We start from the raw sequence: 23,941 nt of genomic DNA on the forward strand, positions 1-23,941 counted from the left end.
CTGTATTCACAAAAATTTGAAAACACAGCAGGGGTGATTGCGCGGGGATTTGATGCAGAGCAGAGCCAAAGTAGCCCCATTATCTTCCAATTTAGGACAGTTCACTTCCTTGTCAACATCCGGGTCTCTGGCAAAATCTGTCTCATCCTTCTTTGTCTCATTATTGGAACTGGTTGTCAAGTTAGGTCAGAGAACAGGAATAACTGATGAGCAGCTCCTCCCTCCCCTCCTCCATCTCCTCTTCTCCCGGGATATCATTTGCCGCGGCTGAATGCAGAGGAGGAGGAGCGGAGCGACAGATGATATAAGTGCCGAGTTTTAATGAGAGCCAGCATAGTATAGTCATTTACTTATCACTCATACCCCTTTCAATGTTCCCCTCGCCCCGGTGCAAGCGAGGAGGGGCGGAATCGAGGAGGTATAAGTGGGAGGAGGGAAAAGCGCACAGAATTGGTCAGTTGAAGTAAAGAGAAGCATCACTTATTTATCTGTTGTAAAATGCTCTGCCGTCCTGTTTGGTGTCACTCTACCCTTGCCCATTATAGTTGTCCTTTTCTTTTCATTCATATTCAGAAACAGTGGAAAATTTCCAAAAGGAGCTGGTCCCATTAGCACTGAATATCGGAGGAGGAAGGGGAGGCACAGAGGTTCAGTTACAGTGTGGCATCAATCTGAGATTTATTGTGTGTAGCATCATATTAGCATTCCCCTTGTGCATTGCTGCTCTAGTGTGTGTTATTAATAAAACATACAGTAGATATTTTGAGGGAGGCCTCGCTATTAATCCTGTCCATTTGAATAATGAAAAGGCACAGTATTTAGATCAAACACACAATTTTAAAAAATAAAGTGAGGGATGAATACAGATATTCCTTGAAAGTGTATATCAACTCATAATAGATAACTCGCCCGAGGTTATCATGTTTCAATCCTAGCACAGGTCTCAACAGTAAGCTGAGAGAAAGGTGTGCAGCTTGCATGTGTGTGTTTGGCTTTGCTTGCCTAATGTGCAGCCTGTGTGCAGGTCCAATCCTGTTGTGCGAATAAATGTGCGCTCAGGTGCCAGGCGTAATCATCAAGTCCGACTACTTCCTTGGTTATACAGGATTATGTTCAGTGTGTTTGTATGTGTGTACACAATATGAGGTTATGTATCGGGTAAAGGGTGATGTACATGACAGCTGTGTTCTGTTGTGGCAGGTGTGTTGGCACTCTATATGTATTAGTACTACACACCCCTGCCCGAAGCAGGATGTGAGCCTGTGTCTGTGTGCATGTGTGCTCAGTGAATTGGGAACTGTCAGCTGTTGTGCAGCTGTTGTTTGTGTGCTTTAGCCAGTGGCCAGAGGAACAGTTTGGAATTAAAGATGACACTCTGTCTTCTCTTTTTCTCAATATGTATTTTTTCTCCTGTCATCACTTTTATTTCTTTTGAATGTACATAGATGTGTTGATATTTTTCTAACTTAATGTGTTTCTCTGTTGAGACATTACAAATGTAGTTTTGAATGTGTTTTTCCTCATAATAGAAAACATAGAAACCATATTTAACAATGTATTGTAGTATGTTGTACATGCATAAGTATTAATTCAATGTATAAAGGTGGAATTACTGATGATTTTCAAATCCAGTGTCAAGATAAGCAAGTCTCAAGCCTTAAGCAAGTTAAAGCGCATTTCAGTTTTGTAGATCCACTGCCAGTTTCTTATTGATATCCAGATCTATTTTCAACCGTTAACACTCAGTGTGCCATAAACCTGAGCTGTGTTGAGGTTCAGCAGGAGAGAAATGGACATCTACCTTTTTGACAGAAAACCAAAACAAACAGGAAGGGAGAATTGAACCAGTGATAAGATGCATGTTCTTGACATGTCAGATTTAAATGTCTGTGGAGAACAGCTGTATCAGTTTGGTTGAGGATACAAAGTGGTGTGCCTCAACAGTTGCCATAGTAACTGGGTTTTGATGTGGAAGTGACACCTGTAACTGTCAGAGACAGAGAGTACATTTAATCAAGTACTCCTCCTGTAAGTAATTTGAGATTATGGTTATTCATTGTGTTATGTCAGTGTGTTTGCTGCTGTTGAGAGTAATTTCACAATACTTCACAGATAAATGTTTATTTTCTTTAAACTGGTCTTTCTGTGGTTTGGTTTCCAATGATGCTGGATAAGTCATTTATAATCAGCCCACCTCATTTGTTAACAACTGTCTGGTTAATGGAGTGAAAACCATTAATTCAACATTTATTAAGTTTAGTACTGGGGCAGCCTTTTGCAATGTGTTCTGCACACCACAGTGTGTTTACAATGCATTCTCTTTATATTTTTTCTTCATCTGTGTAAATTCCACAGATCGTAGCATTCGCTTTTCATTATACTTTTCCCTACCAAATCATATTAATACAAGTATAGGATTAAGCGGGAAAATCATATAGAATTATGGACATGCTGCATCAAATGGTTGACGGGCTGAAACAACAAGTTGCATCGCTGTGTTGGGAACATATAAACATTTGAAAGTGTGAGAAAAAATGTATGCATGTGTAATCAAAGCTTCTATAAATTATACAGCAGCCATCCAAACACTGTTATAAGTATACTTATAAGTATTGATAAATATTCTGATGGCACAGAGCAACTTTGAGTATGACAGTATTTCAGACATGTTTTTCTATGATGACAAATAAAAAGGTCAGACATAGGGATGGAGATTTCAATGTAATGAGATGCCAGACAGTGCAGGAGGTTTGCTTTTGGCTTCAACCTCCACACTGTGTTGAGGATTTAACGCAGCATAGACATCAGGCCATAAAACTGTTGTACTCAATAACAGCGCTGTGCAGGGTCACAAAACTTCCCTCACAGAATACACCAGTCAGATGAGGTTTATGAATCAGAAAATAAGAAGCTGCTCCCAGTCAAGGTGACATTATCTAGTCATAAAAAGGTTAAACATTGATTTGTGATCCCCGACATGAGCCCTTTATCACTCTGCTGTCTCGCTCTCTTGGATATAAACCACCCAAGCCAAGCTGGGATGCAGTGATACAGTTAGGTGTGAGTTGGTGTCATTTTACCTTCTTATAGCATCCCACAAAGGGTACAGGATAAAAACTCACTGTAGCTGAGAGACACAAGGGTGCAAGATTGTGTATACCACATTTACAGTGGGGAGAACAAGTATTTGATACACTGCTGATTGATATACAGTAATTCATTTGCTTTTTATTGCATGACATAAGTATTTGATACATCAAAAAAACAGAACTTAATATTTGGTACAGAAACCTTTGTTGCCAATTACAGCGATCAGACATATCCTGTATTTCCTGACCAGGTTTGCACACACTGCAGCAGGGATTTTGGTCCACTCCTCCATACAGATCCTTCAGGTTTTTTTGTCTCGTCAGACCACATAACCTTCTTCCGTTCCTCCTCTGAATCATCCAGATGGCCATCGGTAAACTTAAGAAGGGCCTGTAGATGTGCTGGCTTGAGCAGGGGGACCTTGCATGCACTGCAGGATTTCAATCCATGATGGCATAGTGTTTTATTAATGGTTTCTTTGAGACTGTGGTCCCAGCTCTCTTCATGTCATTGACCAGGTCCGGCCATGAAGTTCTGGGCTGATCCCTGACTTTCCTCATGATCACTGATGCAAGGTGAGATCTTGCATGGAACCCCAGACCGAGACTGATTGACCGTCATCTTGAACTTCTTCCATTTTCTAATAATTGTGCGAACAGTTGTCGCCTTCTCACCAAGCTGCTTGCCTGTTGTCCAGTAGCCCATCCAAGCCTTGTGCAGGTCTACAATTTTATCCCTGATTGCCTTACACAGATCTCTGGTCTTGGCCATTATGGAGAGGTTGGAGTTTGTTTGATAGAGTGTGTGGACAGGTGTCTTTTATACAGATAAGGGGTTCAAACTGGTGCAGTTAATACAGGTAATGAGTAGAGAACAGGAGGGCTTCTTAAAGAAGAACTAATAGGTCTGTGAGAGCCACCATCTTTCTGGTTGGCAGGTGATCAAATACTTATGACATACAATAAAAAGCAATTTAATTATTTAAAAATCACACAATGTGTTTTTTTGGATGTTTGTTTTAGATTCCGTTACTCGCAGTTGAGGAGTACCTATTTTAAAATTACAGACCTCTACATGCTCTTCAAGTGAGAAAAGCTGAAAAATCAGCAGTGTATCAAATACTTGTTCTCCCCACTGTATAATGCATCCCATGTGGTGTCTCCCACTCTTATTAGCAGAAACCTTGTATCAAGGGCATCATACAGGTGACCATTTCTCCGATAAGTAGGACACTTGGTATGAGTACACATTGAGGACAGAAGTTATAATAGTCTGACCCCTGCTGCCATATCGATGAATCATTTTAACAATGATCAAATAGTTGCAGAGTTAATTATCTAAATTACTAAATTATCAATGTATCTTAGTACTTGCAACTAGTATTTTATAATCGGTTGCTACATTTCTTAAAGAACAAGAAAAAGAAAAGAACATGATGTACATGTACCTTAAATTTTGGCAAATTCAGCAAAACAATTTCACAATTGTTCATCAACAATGAAGGAAAAGGGTTGTTTTCAAAACCAAACAATATGCGAATGCAAACCATTTCCGATTGCTCTGTGAAAATGAGAAGATTCATGTTCTATTTTGAAAAGTTTTATTTGAAAGTTGTCACTTCCACTCCAAAAGTTAAAAGTAAGTTCAAGCACTAAATCCCTGCTTTTGTATGATTGCAGGACTTACATCAAGCAAATTATATTACTTTGAATTGTGTATTTGTCAAATAATCAAGGACATTCTGCTGTGATGTTTTGAGCCTGCTTTAAGTACTTTCTCCCTGGAAAAAAAGATAGGTGACATTATCAATGTAAAAAAATGGTATTTGCAGTATTAACAAAGTAAAATGATCTGCATTTTTCTTCTGCAAAGTTTTTTTTAACATGGCTTTTTCCCCATTTGAGGGAGTTGTTTATCATTTTTGCCCTTTCGGAGATTAAAAAAAGGCAACTAAATATTTTCCTCTGTGTTTTTTGGCAAGTGATGATAGTGGGAGTGAAGAAAGTGGGCAGAGACTGATTAATCAAAGAAGCAGTTACTGTGATTACGGTTGTGTTCCTTCCATGAAAAAGAAAAGGCTTTTTCAGTAATGAATTTCATCGCTAGATGCCTGGTCTAAACCCAAGTTTTCATTCCTCTGAAATTGAGTGACTTAAGATGTGTCTTAAGACTAAAAGGGTAAAATTAACTAAAAACATTGACATGCAAAAAAGGTTCATCGTGATCAGACTTTTTATTGTGCCGTCTAAACATATTGCAGGAGTTAGCAAAACATCAGGTGGATGAGCCGTTCAAATTTTCATTCCAATGCAAAAAGAGAATACATTTAGGGAAACAAAACAAAGGGGTGTCACCACTGGGTCTTCACCTCAGATGCATCAACAGAAGATGTGATACAGAGTAAGACTTAGGTAGATTATGAAAGAGTTATGTGGTATATGGTGAAGGATGTCATGAAGGATTATCTTTTTGCTTTGTTCATTTATAAACTCCAATCACAAATTACCTTCCTAATTGGCATGCTCAATGGGGTTATGAATTCACTATGGTTTGGTGTTTTTTTTTTTTTGCAAAGGAGGCATCATCATCGCTACTCATCTAATGGATATTAAAAAAACAGGGGCTGTGTATTTTCAGTTATTTAAATCATTGAAAAAGGTGGGAATAACAAACCACGCAAAATGTATTGACTCGGCAGAACTACAAAATGTTCACATTTATGATAAGACACATAGAAAACCGTATTTGTGAAACTACAAACAACTGCAGTGAAGTTACAAAGGTGCTTTTCGTCCTCTCACCATAAAGTCACCGTACGCAAGTAAATCAAGTGACTGCACCATTTATTTAAATCTGGGAATGCAAATGCACATGCGTTGTTTCTACTATTAAAAAAAAACAGCATCTTTACTTAATATCGGAATATGACAGCGGTACAAGAAGTGCTTTCCTCCACTGATGCAACAAGTCCATTTTCAGTGGCAGCCATGTTATATACAGTTAAAAAATTAGGTATCTTTCAATAGCAAAACAGTTCTTCCAGTGAATGCTGCATCCACTGTTAAACTTCACGGGTGAGATAGAGGCAACAATTTGTGCGCTCTGGTCATGATGTTTCTCAGCTTCTACCAAGTTTCACTTGATAGAAAGGGCTTATGAACTTTGAAAAACATGTCCATCTGAGACAAACCAATAACAGCCTATCGGGAGCCTGTTGATGACCCCCCCCTCGGCCTACAACGTCTGCTTCTTCTTTGCTGGCTTAATGGGGGCGATCTCCTCCTCATCGTCTTCCTCGTCGTCATCCTCCTCCCCGGACAGGTCTGAGTCGTCCAAGTCTGAAGCTGCACAAGGGCAGACGGATCCAAACTAAGGTTAGTTTCAAGTTAAGTCCTTGTTGAATATTGAATGTCAGTAACCAGAGATGCAGTCAAATCGAGATTAATGGCTAAATAAGATACAGATGTGGACAATTTCTTATTGAGCAATGACAGTTCAATACTGCTCACTTTAGTCAAGTTGGAATATAATAGTTACCTATGAGGTGTAGTCCGCTGACGGTAACTGGTCCCGTGCCAGCCTTGAGTCGGAGGGTCACTGGGGCTCTCAGCTCAAATTCCCCCAGACTAACCTGAGGAGAGAGCAGTTCAGAAAGTTTAGTTCAAGAACAGTTCAAGACCTTGGCAGAGATGTAGATTCACATGCCAGAAAAAAAATATTTGTCCATCCACTGTATTTACCATTGGCAGGCAGCTGATGTGGAGGTTGGCAATAGGTACTGAAATGGTCTTTCCCTGGTGATTCATTGCTGTGACCTCCACCACATTACTTTCCTCTTTGGCTCCTTCTCCCAGACACACCTGCAGGAAAGTTGGCGCAGTCAACTCGAAATGTGTTCGAAAGGCTACTCTCGGGAACCATAATAGTCACCCCATATCTTCAATGGAGTCCCCGGGGGCTTGGCTTGATCTATTGCAGCGGTCCTGCCAGGTGTCCGCCATTGTTATGTGTTATGACTATTAAAACTATAACTGTATCAAGTCAGCCACTACCATGCAAGTGTTATGTCATTCGGATGATATCATTTGTGCATGGACCTTCCAACCCTCACAAACCCCCCTTTCTTCTATCACACTCTTGCTTCCTCACTTTCTGTCCTGTCACTCTCTTTCGACCCCAACCAGTCCAGCTCAGATCTGTCCAGTGTCTGCCTAGCAAAAGGCAGATTTTCCTTACCACTGTCGCCAAATACTTACTCCGGGGGGAATGTTGACAAACTTTAAAGAGTGTGGTTCAGACGGGCTCTTGATGTGTCATGAGACAACTGTGTTGTCATTCGGCACCATGTAACCCAAATCTGACTTGACTTTTCTGGGACATTTACAGGGACCGCCGAGGCCAGAAACATGCTCCTCTGTGGTCCCAAAGAAAATTGTGACATTGGACAGTAAATGTGAGAAAGGTATCTGCTTCTCGTTCCTTCATTCATTTAATTCCTAGTATTAAGCGTTAAAGAACAGCAGCGAATTAAAATGCAATAAATTATAATACCAGCTTTAGACAAAGGGACATCCAATGCTGATGGCGATGAGAGGTAGTTTGGAGGGAGAAATGGTTTCAAAAAATTTCCAAAAATAAAATCCAAAAAATTGGAGGACTGGACTTGTAAAATTCACGTCAAAAACAGAGGGGGAAACAACATGGTTCGACAGGACAGAAGTGTCACATGTAGGAATGTGGTCTGAGCTGTACATACCGTTCTGAGTTCGAGGAAGTGCTCCAAATCCTCCTCTTCGTCGCCTTGGAAAGTGAAGAAAGGTACTTTGGAGGACAACTCGCAGCCTAGAAGACACGGACACGGCGGCAGACGGGGGGATCACGCCGGAGCATCGAGGGAGGAGACCCACGTGTGCGCCGCCGGAGCGGGGAGCGACTTAGAAGGGAATGAAAGTGGTTCTTACTGAACAGGAAGCTCTCCAGCTTTGACTGACTGCCGGCTGCGATGTCCGAAGAATACTCGTCCGTGAGAGACATTGTGGTCAGGTGCGTTGTGTTTGTTGTCCGCGGCTCGGCTAAAGCAACGAAAATGCGCTTCACCAGCGATGCCGTCGCAAAGTAGAAACGTAGTTTCTACGTCATCACTGTGCGCCGGAAGTAGCTTCTGATTTTTTTTTTTCTCCCTCTCCCAGCCTTATACTGACAACTTGAATGTTCGACATATTACTGGAAAACGTCAACGCCTTGGAATACAAGAAAATTAAACCAGCTACATTTATATAATCATGCTTTTAAGTGTGATGGTGGCGAAATGTAACTTACACAACAGACTACTACAGCTATTTCACATGGAATTGAATATCAATTTACTGTATTCCTCAGTCCTCTTATGACCTTATGACCTATACTTGTCAGAGGAAGTTGATGGCCTACTGCAAAATGTTACAAGGAGGTTTTCAGTTGCACAAGGTAATACTGACTGTCAGTGTGTATTAAGGGCGGATCCCTACAGAACTTGCGTTCTTATTCGTAAAATTTCTCAGATTTATCTTAATGAGAAGAAGAAAAATAATCACGAGATCCTGAAGACTCTTATTTTATGGATAGTAGATTTAAGATCAAGATGAAATCTCATTGAAATTAAAAACCCATCTCCTTATTTTCTATTTTTAAACATGTACCAGTAGTGGACTCAGTGTCCTCACAGGAGTCATAAACAAAAAAGATTTTGCTTTTAACACCCCCCCCCCCCACACACACACACACTCACATCAGATAAACAGATAAAAGGGTGTCTGTCACATCATATTTATTCAATCTTAAATTACTTGGTAAGTATTAGCGGATTAGTGATCCATAGAGCTTATGGGCTTTTGGACAGAATATAATTATCAGTCAGGTTTTACTATCTGTTGCAAAATTTAATAAAAGTAGGTTTTGTAAGACATTTATGGCAGTTTACATTACATTAAAATTATTTCTGCGACTAGTATTTATCAGATCTTATTTAGACTGAAGAGATACTTTATAGAGGACATGAAGTTAGTCTCTATTAGAGAAGATACAGAGAATCAGTTTAGATGGAGGAAGGTGAATTGCTGTGGTGACCTATAAGGAGAGCAGCCAAAGCAAATATTAATTATTAAGATTTTACAAAAAAATAAAAATAAATTTTGGCAAGCTGCAGCCACCTTAGCACTTAATTGCTGCTCTTTAAGGGATAGCGGATTATATGACAAGTTCAATTGTAACAGTAACTTACACGAATTGACACATTAATATTATGTGAATGGAATTCAGCTCTGATCAAAGATCTGGTACAATTAATGCAGTTAGTTCAGTGTCGGCTGAAATGAATCATGTGACAAAAACAATTGTTTGCACATTTTGTATGTCATCACCACTTGAAATGTAACTAAAATGAATGCATTAACATTAGTTTGTAACACATATATGCCCTGTAAGGAACTAACACCAGTGACAATTGTAGACGTCAAATAGACACATGCCAAACCACTACGATGACAATGGAAGTGAATTGAATTTTCTTAAAATCAGTTTATACACATTAATCCTGCCTTGCTCCTATGGAGCAGTTTCCGTCAATTTTGCTGCCACAAAAGACAGACAACATTATGGTTTATTATAGTTTATTAGTTTTAACATAATGTATCTTACATACAAATTTTACATATGTAAACTGTCCCCAACCATAAACTCAAAATAATCAAAATGTACAATTGGAGCCCTTTCTCAGTCACAGCCCGATTCAATTAAAGCAGTTGGCAGTTGGAAGAGAACAAATTCCCACCATTGACAAATTGCAACAGAAACTAAGACTCTGCCATCATCTGAGGAGAGGACAAGCAGAGCAGCTGACAAGTTCACCCGGCTTTCTGGGGCACAGCCGGGTGGGATGGCTGCACAGGAAAGGGTACTGTATCTGTATGCCAGCTTCTTCATTATCTTTAACCAAACAGAACGCTAGCCAAAATTTCAGTAAAGATATACAAAACAATAACACTATGGTTGACAGTGTTTATAGCCTGTCTACAGTATTATGTTCACAGAGATGAGTGGCATGCTTCTTCCTCTATGTAGCATTAAATGTTATTCCAATGACTGCCACAGCAAATCCAATACACCTCATGCACATCAACAATGTACACAGTATCAAAACATCACATTGGCAGGCAGCTACTGAAGAGCAACTGATGATCCTCAGGTAACTATCTTAACACTCCTATCTATGACCAAAGTGCGTTTCTGTTTATCATAGAACATTAAAAAAGGGAAATGTGTCAGAATATAAAACATTCAAAAGGACAGATAGGAAAAGGCCTTGGAATTTCTGCTCCAAACATCCATAAGTACATTGTTGGAGTCAGCACCACTTTGGTGACATCTGATGAGGACAAGATTTACCAACCTGAGCGATCTTAAGAGTGCTCGCCAAGGCTCAACCGAGAAGACATTCATTTTAGCGATTGCAATGTACAAACAATGCAGGGAGGTTCCTCAAAGAAAGATGTAAACTGATTATTTGCTTCAATAAATGACCTTTTACAAAGACTGGAACTGTGATCAGATTGTCAGTTTACAAGCTGATCTTAAAATGTTTTTATGAAAGAACGGGGTCCAATTGTGAATGGAATAGTCATGCCTAGTTGATAGCGGTTTTTCACCAGTCTTTTTTTGGTCCCATGGAATTTTCTTTGAAAGAGGATTCCTGTTAAACATTTTCTACTTATACAATTGTAAGAAAAAAAATTGCTGATTAGAGTGTAAGGACAATTAACTGCCAAAGTCAAGGGGAGGAACTGGCTACCTCTCTGGAATATGTGCAGCATGGCAAATGTCCAGAATCACCAGCTGTATCTGACATGAAGAGCCCTGACAGAAAAGACACAGAGGCTATAATTCAAACTAAAATCTGAAGGCATAAAACCAAAAGGCAATTGCTCACAAGGGGGCAACATGTAAAAAAAATGTTATTTCAGGGACAAAAAAAGGCTGAAAGCAAAGCAAACATAAATGAGCCAAAAACCTTGTCTACCGGCTTAAAAAAGCTTATAAGCAGATACACTGCTTTTGACAGAAATTCAGGACCTCTGGATTGGCTCTTACATTGATTCAACTAATACTGACCACTGCTGGTCTCTAATGTTTTTTTCAAGGTATAATTATTTTCTATCTCTTATGTGAAGAGAACTTAATGACAATTTCTCCAAAACACGTCCCTTCATAAATAAACATGGGGAGCAACTGTAACCAGCATTAATCCAGGATGAAAGGCAAAATCTTGTATAGCACTTCACACCTTGAACAAAGATGTCTGGCCGCAATGTCAAAGCTGGAAAAACAGGACACAGGGGTAATAAGACACAACCTGAGGCTGCCCTAATTTTACAGATCTGTGTCCATTTCTGATACAGACACATTAAGCCACATGAGCAATATCCACGAAACGGCTGGTAGAAGAAAACAAAACAAATGAGCAGAAAAAAAAAACAACAACAACAACAACCTGCAGATGGATTTGTCACTTCCTGTCTCCCGGAGGTAATTGAGTAGTCGGCCCCAAAAATGAATACAGGAACACTACTCTTCAATGTTGGCTCATGGTAACTCACTACAGATTCCTACCTGGCCTTTGACCTTTGGATCTGCTGAATCCAAAAGGGTCAAGACATTTGTGGAACGTGTAGGGAATCTGGGTGTGTGACTGCTGTGCTTCTGTACACAAATCTAAAAAAATGGTTTCCTTGGGCAAGCCCAAATGGTAATGAAGTATAAAACCATGATGGAAGTTTTGTCTTGTGAAGGTCAGTCAACTGTTTTATCGTTGTGGGGGCGTAGCTCCCCCTCCTTCTGTCATTGTAGCAAAACACTTCTTCATAGGCTTCTCCCCATGATAATGACGTCTTTTGGAAAGCCCTCCATCTTGGCCACCTCAAAGCACCCCAGTTTGCTATAGAAGTCCAACATTCTCTTATCAGTCTGACGAACTTTACAGAATGCACCGAGTGACCCTGGAAGTGAAGGACAAATATAGATAACAATTAGTCAGAAATAACCAATTATTAGTCTGACGAAAGATTTTGTTATGCTGACAAAAATCTACTTTCTTTGAGCAGTGCAGTATTTAGTCTTCAGGCCCAGAAAGATAAATAGTATCCATGCTTGGAAAGATTTTGTTATCTTGGACAGTGAAGACATCGCTGACCACATGTGTTCGACTATACAAATGCAGACCAAAAGCATTAGAGACCCTAGTCCTCATTCCATTAATCTGAAAACCCTTCGTTTTAAATTATATTTTTCTAAACTAAATACAATAACATATGTTTAAATTAATATATAACAAGTATCATCCTTGTTATGTCTCTAACTTGTATAAAAAAATATGAAAAAAAAAAACAGAACAATTTTTGTCAGCATCTAAACATTATTGTTTAGTGAAGATCTGTTTGTTTTTAATGATTCCTTATTAAATAAATTGTTATACATTTGCATTAAGGCATAATGTATTTTCATTATCATGTGAAAGTGCCACGAGTAAAATGGCAAGTAATCAGCTTCTTAATTTGGCAAAGTCAAATATTTTAATTTAAAATCAAAGAAAAAAAATTAAATTGTCTGAAAATTATCATAATATTAGTGTAAAGCTAAAGGCAGACTAGGAAATTGCTAAGAGATCCCATTTCAGGTTACATACATTTGTATTAACTGCAAATATGGTACTGTAAGTGTGAATAGCTGCCACTCACCATTGGCCTTTAGTGAAGATAATAGGCATCCCATCATACTTTTGGCCACACTGGGATCAGTGACCTTAGCATGGATGTCAACTTTGATAAGAGAGGGAAAGTTGGACAGAAATGAATCTGGAAGACCCTCCTCTTCTTCATGAAAACTCAGCATCATCTTCTGTAAGGATGACATAACAGAGGGTTTAGTTTAAGTCAACGATCCAATTAAATCATTTTATAACTAAGGGCCAGGTGATAAGATCTGACCTCCGCCTCTGTCAGGTCCTTCTGGCCGTCAGGTTTGTGATACTTCTCTTGCATGAAGGGAATCCAGTTCATCTTGCATTTCTTGATGAAGGGCTTGACATCCACAGTGCCAAGAGCATAACCACAGATACCCTCATCATCCTCCAGAACAAATCCATAGTCTGGACTCAGGGATAGCAGACCTCCCACTAACCTGTGAAAACCAAAGGACCACATCAATAATTCATGCACCATAAAGAGGACCCACTAAAGAAAATGGCTTCTTTATAGCTTGCCTGTCTCCTATGAGGTCAGGATCCTGATCAGAAAACGGTATATCCTCTATTCCTTCACAGTACATTTCTTTACAGATTTTATAAACAGAGGCCTACAAAAAAATCAAAAACATATGGCAGTGGTTAATACAGTGAATGGGCAAATAGTTAGGATTTTGTTAAGCTTATATAATACAATGACCTTCAATAACTAACTTGGTCAACCTTACAGGTATTTTTTAGAACAGCATAAATGTTCAATATGTGTCATTTTGGGGTAAAATACATGAATTCCAGGTAAAGAACATGATTAAGTATAGAATCATCTCACCTCATCTTTGGGAAAATATGGCCGTATTGAATAGATTTTGGAGGTTGGCATTGAAGGTGGAGGTTGGTAGAAAAGATCGTTTGCCCCATCTATTGGCAACAATCTCTGCAGATATCAAAAGAAAGAGATTCAGTATCCCTGAGACCAAAGTCTGCTTCTTTGCCTCACTGTTTGTTTTGCAGTATGGCCACTATTAAACCAGAAGGATGGGAGAATTAAGCAAACCGCTTAGAAATATGGTTGAACAAAAATCATCTTTAACAACAAATTAACTCCTCTTCCTTGTGATCTGACAGTGGACAAGAACAAACATCACTCACTTTTGCTTAAGGAGCATAGCACGACAGGCACAGAGTCATATTTTCTTTTCAACTACAAGGGTCATATTTTGGTCTGACTAAGGTTTTACTGGCTAAAGGAGATGCTCCTTCCCTTTATTGAGGCATCGCAATATTTCGCTGCGCAACCCTCCTGTTGAGAAAAATAATGATGCTTGCGCTGAGAGAGAACTCCAGGAAAAAAACAAAGGGGCAAATGAAGTATGAGCTAGATGAGTCAGTCAATTGCATGGCAGTTGTAATTTTTGAGTCTTTTGACACTCAAAAGGATGGAGATACTGTTTTCAGCTATACAGGTGAGTTTAATCATGGAGTTCTCCCATTAAAGACATGCTTGTGTTCTCGCTGGCGCTGCGATGCTTTTGCGGTTTGCTTGCGCTTGCAAAGGGCGTGGTAATTTGTGAGCTGTGCTTCCCTGCAAAGAAATGAGATGTCATGAAAATAAGGCCTAGCAATGCTCGCTTGCGCCGCATGCGCTAGGGAAGAGCAGCATCTCCTTGGGCAGTTGCTGAAAAAAATTCAAATCAATGAATCAGAAAATGCCATGTCAACAGCAGCTGTAACCTTTTGCTTCAGGTTACGCATGCCCCTTACACTGACACAACCCAAAATGCTATCACACACCCCGCAGCACAGCTGGGGGGGTGGAACTATGCTTTGGAACCCCAAACATTGCAATCAGCTCACCTTTGACAGACCAAACCCCTTCATACCTTCGCATGTTTACCATTGTCTTCCTTGTGCACAACACTTTTTTTCCATTTGATTGCTGTAAATTCAGTGCATTAGATACCTGGAACTCTCCTGCTAGACCTCCCCTAAAGGCCCAGGGCTCTTGGTCTCCTTTAAGGAATTGTGCTGAGGACTGACTACGACACCCTGTTAGGAGCAGAGCCAAGCGGACAGTGTTACCACAGGATGGGGCTCTGTGACACAGATGAAGAGAGTGGGGAGGAAGGGGAGCATATAATTGTCTAATAGCATAACTAAATAAATGTTTTAATCATTAAAACATAAAAGGCCCTATTTTGGAATAATTATTTATGATTTCGGTGGAATACCTTTTAGTGTAATGGGGCTCGTGCAACTAAAGCTTACGTGATTACAAGAGGAATCAGGTCGAACGACAAAGTTATTTTAAGACACAGAGAACTCTTTTATGAGCTCTGCATCTCACTTTCTCAAAGTCAAAGTCAAAATAGCATAGTGAAATGCGCGCTCTGTGTAAACAGAGAAGGATGGGGACACAATCAAGTGCAGTTCAGCTCCCTTGTTGTTTAAGTTAAGCTCATTTTCCTTTTAAGGGTTGGTGGACTTCAAATATAAATTGACCCTCACAACAGGCACCCTTACTCTCCATGGACTATAAATGTAAGCTTCAGCTGCTGTCACCCCAAAGATCTCAGCACCCCGTGTGAAGTCACATTCTCATCTTATCTGCCTTGTCACATGACTAAGGGGCATAATCTATCAATCAAGGAAGGCAAAATGGGAGGGATGAAATACTCCTTAAATAAACGGGGCCTCTTTGTTTAAAATTCAAAGCCATAAAAGAACTAATTGGACCCAGTATAGAGCAGACAATGGTGAAAGCATGTGAATGGCAATACATCCAAAGCAACAGGCATTTAAATCTGCAAACATTGGCTTTGCTATCAGTCTAAACCAGGTTGACAAGGAGCCCTGTCATGTGACCAGACAAATGCAGCATGTCTACAACACACCTAACATCGTATTACATGGCAAACTCATCCTGAGACCTAACCCATTTCCTCTGATGAACTGACACGACTCCGCATGAAGATGCACCCACGAGGAGGAACTCTGAGCTTGCTTCACTTCTTTAAATATTCGTCATTTCCATAAGTAATTGCCCTGTGTGTACAGTTTCAATTCATATCCATCCATTAAGACCGCATTATTTTCACTTAGTCACAGAAATCGGGCAACCTTTGCTCTTGCTCAGTTCAGCCATTATAGGCATACAAACATGTTGGTAACTACTATACAGTCTGTAAGTTGGATGAGGCTGAAAGGCTATTTCATATTTCAGAGTGAAGAGCAAATTTCCTTGAGTGGGTGCATCAGGTTGGTTTGAGCCATTTCTATAAGCCTACTGACAGAAACAAAAAAACAAGTTAGAGAAGCTGCCGAAGAAAAATTTGAAAGTTAACACTTAGGATTAAGATCTAAAATCGCTGCGCAAAATGTGACTTCATCCGGAGAGCTGCTTCCTTTCCTCCAATGTTTTGAAAATTTACCAGTCTAATTTCGGAAAAAAGGGCATGATTCCAATTCTAAGGAGAACGAAAGAGACGCCTGCACTGTGCATACATCGGCCACTGTCGATCCAATAGCAGTAGAAACTTGTACTGTGGATTCTTCCATCTGTACATGATGAAGGGAGAAAACAGTAGAAAATATTTATTAGTAAGTGTTCTCAGCACAATAACCAGGGACGTTTTGACCAAGTGCCGGCTGCACAGCTTCTTGTGAGGGAAGAAGAATGGGCCTCAACAAAAGAGCTGATTATAACATCAGCCGATGTCAACAGAAATGCAGTCACTGACTGCAGTCATTAGAAGAAATTCTGAAATTGTTCCCCATTGTTATTGCAGTAGCTATGTATATCTTCAAATTGATTAAACCATTTAAGTCCAGTTCGAATGTGGGTGTCCCAGTGTGGGTTTGCTGCCTGCTGTGTAGTGTAGGCTAGAGTCCTCAGCTTTTCACATATAGCCGGATCGGACAGAAACCTGCGAATGAAACTGGGTTACAGGCAGTAACCTACAGGCCATGCTGGTGCTTCAGGCTAACTCAAGAAAATATTGTCATATGATCGATAGACTAAATGTCACTCAAACTGGATCAGGGTATGTGGAGTGAAATCATGAAATCTAGTATGAAGTAAAGAAGAGAAAAAGGCTTAGGCGGGGGGGGGGGGGGGGGGGGGGGGGGGGGGTAAGATAGAGGGGGAGATGGGGGGGGGGCTTATAGATGGTGATAGCTTTCATAGATAGAGGGGGAGCTTATAGATGGTGATAGCTTTCACCCTGACACAGAATAAGCAAATGATCCAGCTGGTTAAATTTCACCAACAGCCTCCTTTCAGAATTTACTCAGCCAGACCAAGAACACTTACGGTCATACATGAATATTGTGTATAGAGATTAAAAAGACACAAATTAAAATTTTGTTTTATGCACCAGAATGGCCTTCCACAGTCAGCCAGTCAACTAGCTCTCCAAGCTCGCAAGCGCGCTAGGGCATGGAGGGGTGGTGGGGGGTCTTGAAGCTTCCCCCTAGTGCCCGTCCCCACAGACAAGAGAGATGGAAGCAGGTAGGTCTGTGTGGGAATGCAGTAGTGATGTTACTGGACACACAGCAAGCAGCAGGAACCCTGATCAGACATATGCCACAGAGACCTGATTTGGATATTATCAAGTTGGAGCAGCTTGCTAGGATGCTAGCAGTACAAGCGGCATTGAGTCATATGAGAAGGAGAAAAATTATAAATAGAAAAAAAACAACAAAAAAGAAAGCGGACAAAATTAAGCGTGAAACAGAACTATGAATAAAACTACCTATGAGAAGATGATGGAGTTGGCCTGATTGCTTCACCCATCTAAAATAAGCTGCCATAAGTTTAGGCTATGCAACTCAGCCTCTTCCAGATTACAGGTAGAGGCAAAACTTTAAGGCCATATTTCTCTCAGCTTGGATCAATCATACAACTGTCTGTTTAGCAGATGTTGCTAACTGTAGCATTTAAGTTATGAAAGTTCAGTTTAGTGCTGAGATTACAAGCTTTTGCTTCTAATAATATGCCTGACAGTAATGAATCCCAGAATTAGATCAGATTATTGTTTTTCTATCCCTGCCCTTTAGAGGTAAGAGACATATAGCTTCTTCATACACACCTAACCACTGAACAAACGACTTGACCATTGAAATGATGCTCTTGATGTCCCAGATGTAAGGGTAGAGGTCATATAGGATTGTGCGGTTGGCTGAATTGGAGAGCCGGGTGAACATCTGGATGACTGAGCAGCACATATCCTCAAACTTCTCCGCCCGAGACTGCCATTCAGCAACCTGTATGCAAGAGTAATAAGAATGAAGTGTATAATTTATCAAAAACGGTAAGAATAGGGTTTAAAAAAGCAACAATTCCAACATATACCAATGACTCAATAGATTGAGTTGCGCACACTTCAATTTCCATTATAGTTACACCACCCAATGGGCATTATAGGTAGTACACATCCTCCATTTTGTTTTATAGCACCCTCCTCAATGTCTGGCAAGTACAATGAATAATGCACTAGCAGTCACATGCAGTGACCTTCAAATGTATTTGTTTGAATACTATACGTGACCTCACCTTCTCGGTGTCCTTTCTTTTGCAGTTGACACTAACGACACTGCTGTTGGCTCTTAGCCAGTTGAACTCTTTCAACATCTGCATGGCCTTGGGTCCATGTTCATAAGGCAGGTAGAAGAGCTCTGCCAGCAAGCTCAAGTCCTCAATTGATAGAGGCTCCACTGTAAATAGGGGCTTCTCATTGGGTCCAGGAACAAACACATCCTATGAAAATAATACATGATAATTTGATGGCCAGTTCTGATTTAATGTCTTTTTGTAAAATTGACAATTTGATAGAAAATTTTATTTTGCTATACTTTGCTTTGGGTGCTTTTATCAAAGAAAATTAAAAGTTGCAAAAGCTTAAAATACCTGTTTCAGCTGGTCATCTGTTTGCATGGGAGCAATATCACTCCCAGAGTCCTCCTGAATAGATTCTTCAGGGGACTTGGACTCTGCCAAGCTCTCTTTGTCAGTGTCCATTGGCTTCAGGTCCTCTGCCATCTTGTCTGCTAAAACAGGCTCATCATGCTTCTCATCTGATTCGGCTGGAGCTTCTGGTTCGTCTGACTTTTCAACTACCATTTCCATGGGTTCCTCGTCTGAATCCTTCTTCTCCACCTCGACCTGTACATACAAATCAAATGAAGCGTGTTATCCATTACGTATTATTTAGCCATTTGCTTAGTGGGGGAGCAAATCTCACCTCCTCTTCCTCTTCCGGGGTGCCCTTTGTCATAGGGTGTGGGTGTGGATCCAGACAGAGGGGAGGCATGGCGGGAGACATTATGGGTTGATGGAACACAGTAGTAACTGTGGTGGAGGAGCAGAGGGAGGGAGCAGCCATGGATGAGACGTCAATGGCTGTGCTTTTGGCACCACTCTGAGGCACCTGTCGGCCTGGGCATAGAATAGAACAACACATAATTATCACATCTGACCTGTCCATGGCACAAGCAGCTAAGATTTAAAACAGGAAAATCATGGAAAGACATTAAGTAAAAAATCCACATTCTTACTGTTGTACTGATGAGGCACACCAAAGTCCCCAAGCCATTCTGTAAGTGCCAGTTTTAGGGCAAGCTGTGGGCTGTAGAGCATGTCTGTTTCCAGTTCTTCATCACTGCCTTCATTCTCTAATTTAATCTGGATGGACACTGTGCTGTCCTCACCGTCCGCTGGCAAAAGGCGATAGGAGAGGAATTGCATAAAAAATTACATCACCGACAAAACTGTCACCCAATCTGAGAATAAGATGATGAAAATACATCACATTCTAGTACAGGGTTTCAGCAGGTATCAGCCAATCTAATTTAATACTCTTTAATGCCACTTTAAACAAATGTAATGCCCATGTTCGACTGCAGATACTTATTTATAATCATGGTAATCAATGACCAATTTACTTCTGGTTTTGATTTTGCACAATAGTAAATATGTTTATATGATCTTCTGGATGACAATGGAACTAAACAATCACATGGATTTAACTTTGTGTCTGACAATTAGTGCCTATCATTTTCTTTTTGCTCCAACTCCGGTGTTCTAACAATGTGCACCAACACAACACTGGCCCTTAGCAATATCCAAATACAGGGTTATGCTTGTCAATCATCACTGATCACCACACTAATCTGATCAAAGCTATTAAATGCTTATATAGCCTGATCAAAAATATTGTTAAGTGACAATTTTTTCCGATCAAGTGTATTTAAATTTTTAATGCCACCAGGCATGGAATTCAATGCTTTATATGCCTTAATTTTGGCAAAATCTGTTTAATGACTTGTTTTTTAATATCCTGCAGAAACCCTGTATTATCATAAAATCTCTGATATTTGCTTTGACCTATATAAAACATACTTACTCATGACCACATCCTTGCGTACCCCATTCATGTTAGATTTGTACCAGGTTGCTAGTGTGTGGATTGCAATAAAGTTAGACTCAAATTCACAGTTGGGGTTGGTGAGGACTCCCTTCAATCTGGGTATGAGTTCTGTGGAGCGTCCTTTGTAAGGACCCAAAAAAAGCCTCTTCTGGTCATAATCATTTGCATGAATGTTGTCCCAGATCACAGGGGCACGTCTCAAGATCTTAGACACCTCCTCAATAGACTCAACTGTGATATCTTTTGACACCACCTTTGGACCTGCAAACAGAAAACCCGATTCAAGTTATCCTGGGCAGTTGTGTATGTACAGGAGAAGTGGAATTAGTCAATTTATCACTCACCGGTCCATAGAATGTCAATGCCAGGCAGCAGCTTCTCTCCTACGGTGTGCAAGTAGGGTGACTGAGAAACACTTGGGTAGCAGAAGGTTCCACAATACTCTGTAAGTTGGAGGGGAAAGTACTGAAGGTAAATAAACAAGAAGACATATTAATTTTAGTGAATTGACAAAGAGAATCTGGGTATACCTGTTGGACAGAACAGGAAAGTTACTGGCTCTCCTAAATACTGGTATATTTCATTGGTGATGGAAACCTGAGCGTGTGCAAATGAGCTGAACACCTCTTTGTCAGCAGGGCACATGTTGTGGTCAATATCATCAAAAAGTAAGGCAAAGGACTTACAACCAAAGTGGGACACCTGGTGGGGACAAAGAAAGGCTCTGAATTACGGCATGTAAGAATAAAAAAAATAAATGAAAAAAAACTTATGGTGCATAATCTAGTAGAAGAAAAGCATCAAGTGTTGTTAAATGCTGGTCAGACGACTGCAAAAATAATGTTGCTGTACCTGGTCAAGTTTTCTCTTCAATGCTGAAACCTCTTTCTGATTGGAAAAGGTGATGTCCAACCCCGGGGAAATAGCATAAATGAACTCTACCCCGTACTCTTTAGCTGCACCAATAAGGGTCATCAGTTGCTCTGAGACAAAATTCAAAAATCCCATTAGGGAAGAACTATTGGCTGATTCAGATATTGTGCATTCAAATAGTAATCAAAAGTAGATTGACTTAGATTTACTTCATCACGCCATCTATTATTAATTTTCTTTGCACCAATGCAGTGAGTGCAAGGATGAGCTTTGTATAGTCACCTGCTTCTTCAACCGAGTACAACTCCCTCCAGAACATTCTGTGTTTGTAGTCATCCTTTGGTGCATATAGGTATGTATTCAGCCCCCATTTCTGCTGCCTGTAAAAAAAACAAACAGATTTAAACAATTTTTAAAAATCTTACTTTAAAAAAAAACGACATACTTTTAACTATTCAGTTCTGGTTTGTAAAGAATATATACAGTTCACACCTCCTGAACAACTCTTTCCTTTGCTCCATTGTCCAGGGTCGGCCATAAAAGCCTGCAGGAGACAAACAATGTAGTCAGCTTCAATGCAATCTGCAGTACTGATGACTACGGCGAACAGGCTAAAACTGGCTATGGGCCCGTAGGCATAAGCTGTCATTTAAGATGCAAAAAACAATGTATATATATATATAAATATATGTGTGTGTATACACACACGCGAACACGTAAAAGGGACGATGATACTTTTAAAAACCCCTTTCTTCCAGGAAGCTGTAGGGAATGTACCCGCCTCTGGATTACATATTTCCACTTCCGCGCAAACTATAAACATATTTAAAATGCACGTATATATGTGTGCTCATGAAAACATTGTTACCCTCCACGACTCCACTGATGAATTTTCTGAGCCCCGTCGTTTCCACTCCGATGTTGGACTCTTCGACCGGGCCGGGGGCCTCGGCACAAGCCTCTCCCGAGACTGGGCTGGGGCTCGGCTCGGCGTCTACTTGAGGCGTCTCCAGTGTTTTACTCTTTTGAACCATTTTGAGTATTTCCTCCGGTGTTGGGTCGCTAGTTTTAGGAGGATCCAGTAGGAACACCGAATGAATGTGTGTAAATTTGTCAGATCGATTCGACGGGCAAAACCCGAAGGAATTAAATCGCGTCACTGACTGACAAACCTTAGCTAACGATATCTTACGGTATTAACGTATCTGCGAGTTCGATTGTTGCATCTGCTCCAATAGTACGCGAAATCGCAACTACAAGGTAAAATACACCTTTTAGTATGTTCTTATATTAAGAATAACAATTTGTTTGGTAAGTTTTGGCTGACCATTTTCCTCTCTTTCTATTCGATTTGCCCTGGTTCAATTCCGTTCTTCCTGTTTACACCCAGAGCGCATGCTCAGAGGACCAGCTCAAACCAGTCAGAACCAGATCTGCGTGACAAAACACTTCAGAGATGTTACAGCAACAGAGCGGTTTGCTATACCTATATTATTTAACATCAATAATTATAAGATCATTAGTGAATTCAGAATGGAAAATTATTATTTTTTATCACAGTGTATGATGAAACCGCTTCGTGATAAATGTGCACAAATAAACCCCGTCGTATTTAGTTAGAACCCATGAATTGACTCAAAATGCTTTAGTATAATTTCGAATAATTCCGAGACAGTAAACGAAGCCCAATTTGAATGAGCCAAATAAACGTAGAGTTAACGTAATAGATAACCTCGGATATTTACTGCTTTCATCTTTACTTTGTAAACAGAAAACAAGATAACGGTGGTTGACACACTTGGTATGTGTTCACCATCTCGAACAGTTTAAGTATCTTGGGTGTCCATTCCTTATTAGGAATGCGTCCGAGCTCCAGCACGGCTTTCAAACAGGGGAGGTGCTGCTCCTTTGAGAGCCTGCGTCCCCTGCCTGCAACAAAGCCCCCTGCTAAACCCTGCACAATTCTTTATCAGTAATCCAGTCTGCCCGGTTCCCTATCCGGCTTTTTGTCATTTCGAGTAATGATACTTAATTAGAAATGTGTAAGAGACAAACAAACTAATGATTTAACTCTACAGGATTTTTATTTTTTGCGTGAATTCTTAAGAAAATGTTAAAAAAAAAACCTGACCGTTTTTTAGTGAATGTGGCGAATTTGAAGTACTTAGGGTCAACTGTCCAGAGTAATTGGATTGTGTGTAAAAGCGATAAACACTTTCAAGCAGGTGAGACCAGATTAATGAAGTGTTCATGGTAATGTATGAGACTCAGCCAGAATGAAAGAAAAGGTGTTGAGACAGAGGTGAGACCAGCGATTCTGTATGGTTTGGAAACAGGAGGATTGAAGAAAAGACAGGAAGAAGAGTTTGAGGTAGCAGAGATGAAGGTGTTTAGGTTCTCTTAAGGATTGACTAGGGTGGATAGGATAAGGAATGAGTCCATCAGAGGGACGTTACTTGTCAGATGTTTCAGAGATAAGAGAAGCAAGACTTGATTTGGTCAAGAACAGAAGAGACATTGACTATATTGATAAAAGGATCCTGAAGTTGGACCTGCCATGGAGGAGGCCTTGAGGAAGACCAAGGAGAAGATTTATTGATGTGATTGATGAGGATATGGAGTTAGTTGTGTGAGAGGATATGGAGAATGGGCTTAGATAGAACCAATTGATTGACTTGAGCATCCCCTGAAGGGGTTTGCCAAAGGGAAAACCTGTTTAATTACAACATTTCTATGTCTTTTTGGTGTCCGTGTATTAACAAGCACTAAGCATGTATGTAAT

General features: G+C 40.2%; 2 protein-coding genes across 3 annotated transcripts; both read right to left on the minus strand.

The window, feature by feature from the left end:
- Window positions 1-5,304: 5,304 nt before the first annotated feature.
- On the minus strand, window positions 5,305-8,217 carry npm3 (nucleophosmin/nucleoplasmin, 3). The gene is made up of 5 exons (XM_086169460.1): window positions 8,052-8,217; window positions 7,847-7,932; window positions 6,831-6,950; window positions 6,628-6,721; window positions 5,305-6,434 (listed from the first exon to the last, which is right to left on the minus strand). Exons 1-5 carry the CDS (start codon window positions 8,122-8,124, stop codon window positions 6,325-6,327), a joined length of 483 nt encoding a protein of 160 aa, XP_086025586.1. The 5' UTR covers window positions 8,125-8,217; the 3' UTR covers window positions 5,305-6,324.
- Window positions 8,218-11,501: 3,284 nt separating this feature from the next.
- oga (O-GlcNAcase) lies at window positions 11,502-22,548 on the minus strand. 2 transcript variants are annotated; one of them, XM_086169486.1, is made up of 19 exons: window positions 22,028-22,548; window positions 21,652-21,703; window positions 21,442-21,539; window positions 21,139-21,269; window positions 20,817-20,988; window positions 20,631-20,729; window positions 20,263-20,547; window positions 19,415-19,573; window positions 19,102-19,295; window positions 18,768-19,022; window positions 18,414-18,617; window positions 17,950-18,124; window positions 16,364-16,417; window positions 14,823-14,908; window positions 13,692-13,796; window positions 13,382-13,473; window positions 13,107-13,299; window positions 12,858-13,017; window positions 11,502-12,119 (listed from the first exon to the last, which is right to left on the minus strand). In XM_086169486.1, the coding sequence occupies exons 1-19, from the start codon at window positions 22,191-22,193 to the stop codon at window positions 11,983-11,985; spliced, it is 2,817 nt and encodes a 938-aa protein (XP_086025612.1). In that variant the 5' UTR covers window positions 22,194-22,548; the 3' UTR covers window positions 11,502-11,982. The 2 variants fall into 2 exon arrangements, with proteins under 2 accessions (XP_086025612.1, XP_086025621.1); XM_086169495.1 differs by lacking the exon at window positions 16,364-16,417.
- Window positions 22,549-23,941: the final 1,393 nt, after the last annotated feature.

Source organism: Fistularia commersonii, chromosome 2 (assembly GCF_037954325.1).
Source record: "Fistularia commersonii isolate RoL2024-O1a breed Wild chromosome 2, RoL_Fcom_v1.0, whole genome shotgun sequence".
NCBI lineage: Eukaryota > Metazoa > Chordata > Actinopteri > Syngnathiformes > Fistulariidae > Fistularia > Fistularia commersonii.

Coding starts and splice junctions, on each gene's coding strand:
- npm3 (XM_086169460.1), bottom strand. CDS start 8,124: ATGTCTCTCACGGACGAGTATTCTTCGGACATCGCAGCCGGCAGTCAG. Junction 6,951..7,846: donor ACTTCCTCGAACTCAGAACG/GTATGTACAGCT, acceptor ACTTTCCTGCAG/GTGTGTCTGGGAGAAGGAGC. Junction 6,435..6,627: donor CAGCGGACTACACCTCATAG/GTAACTATTATA, acceptor GCCCTTGTGCAG/CTTCAGACTTGGACGACTCA.
- oga (XM_086169486.1), bottom strand. CDS start 22,193: ATGGTTCAAAAGAGTAAAACACTGGAGACGCCTCAAGTAGACGCCGAG. Junction 13,474..13,691: donor CATATTTTCCCAAAGATGAG/GTGAGATGATTC, acceptor ATTTTTTTGTAG/GCCTCTGTTTATAAAATCTG. Junction 13,018..13,106: donor AGGACCTGACAGAGGCGGAG/GTCAGATCTTAT, acceptor TCATCCTTACAG/AAGATGATGCTGAGTTTTCA.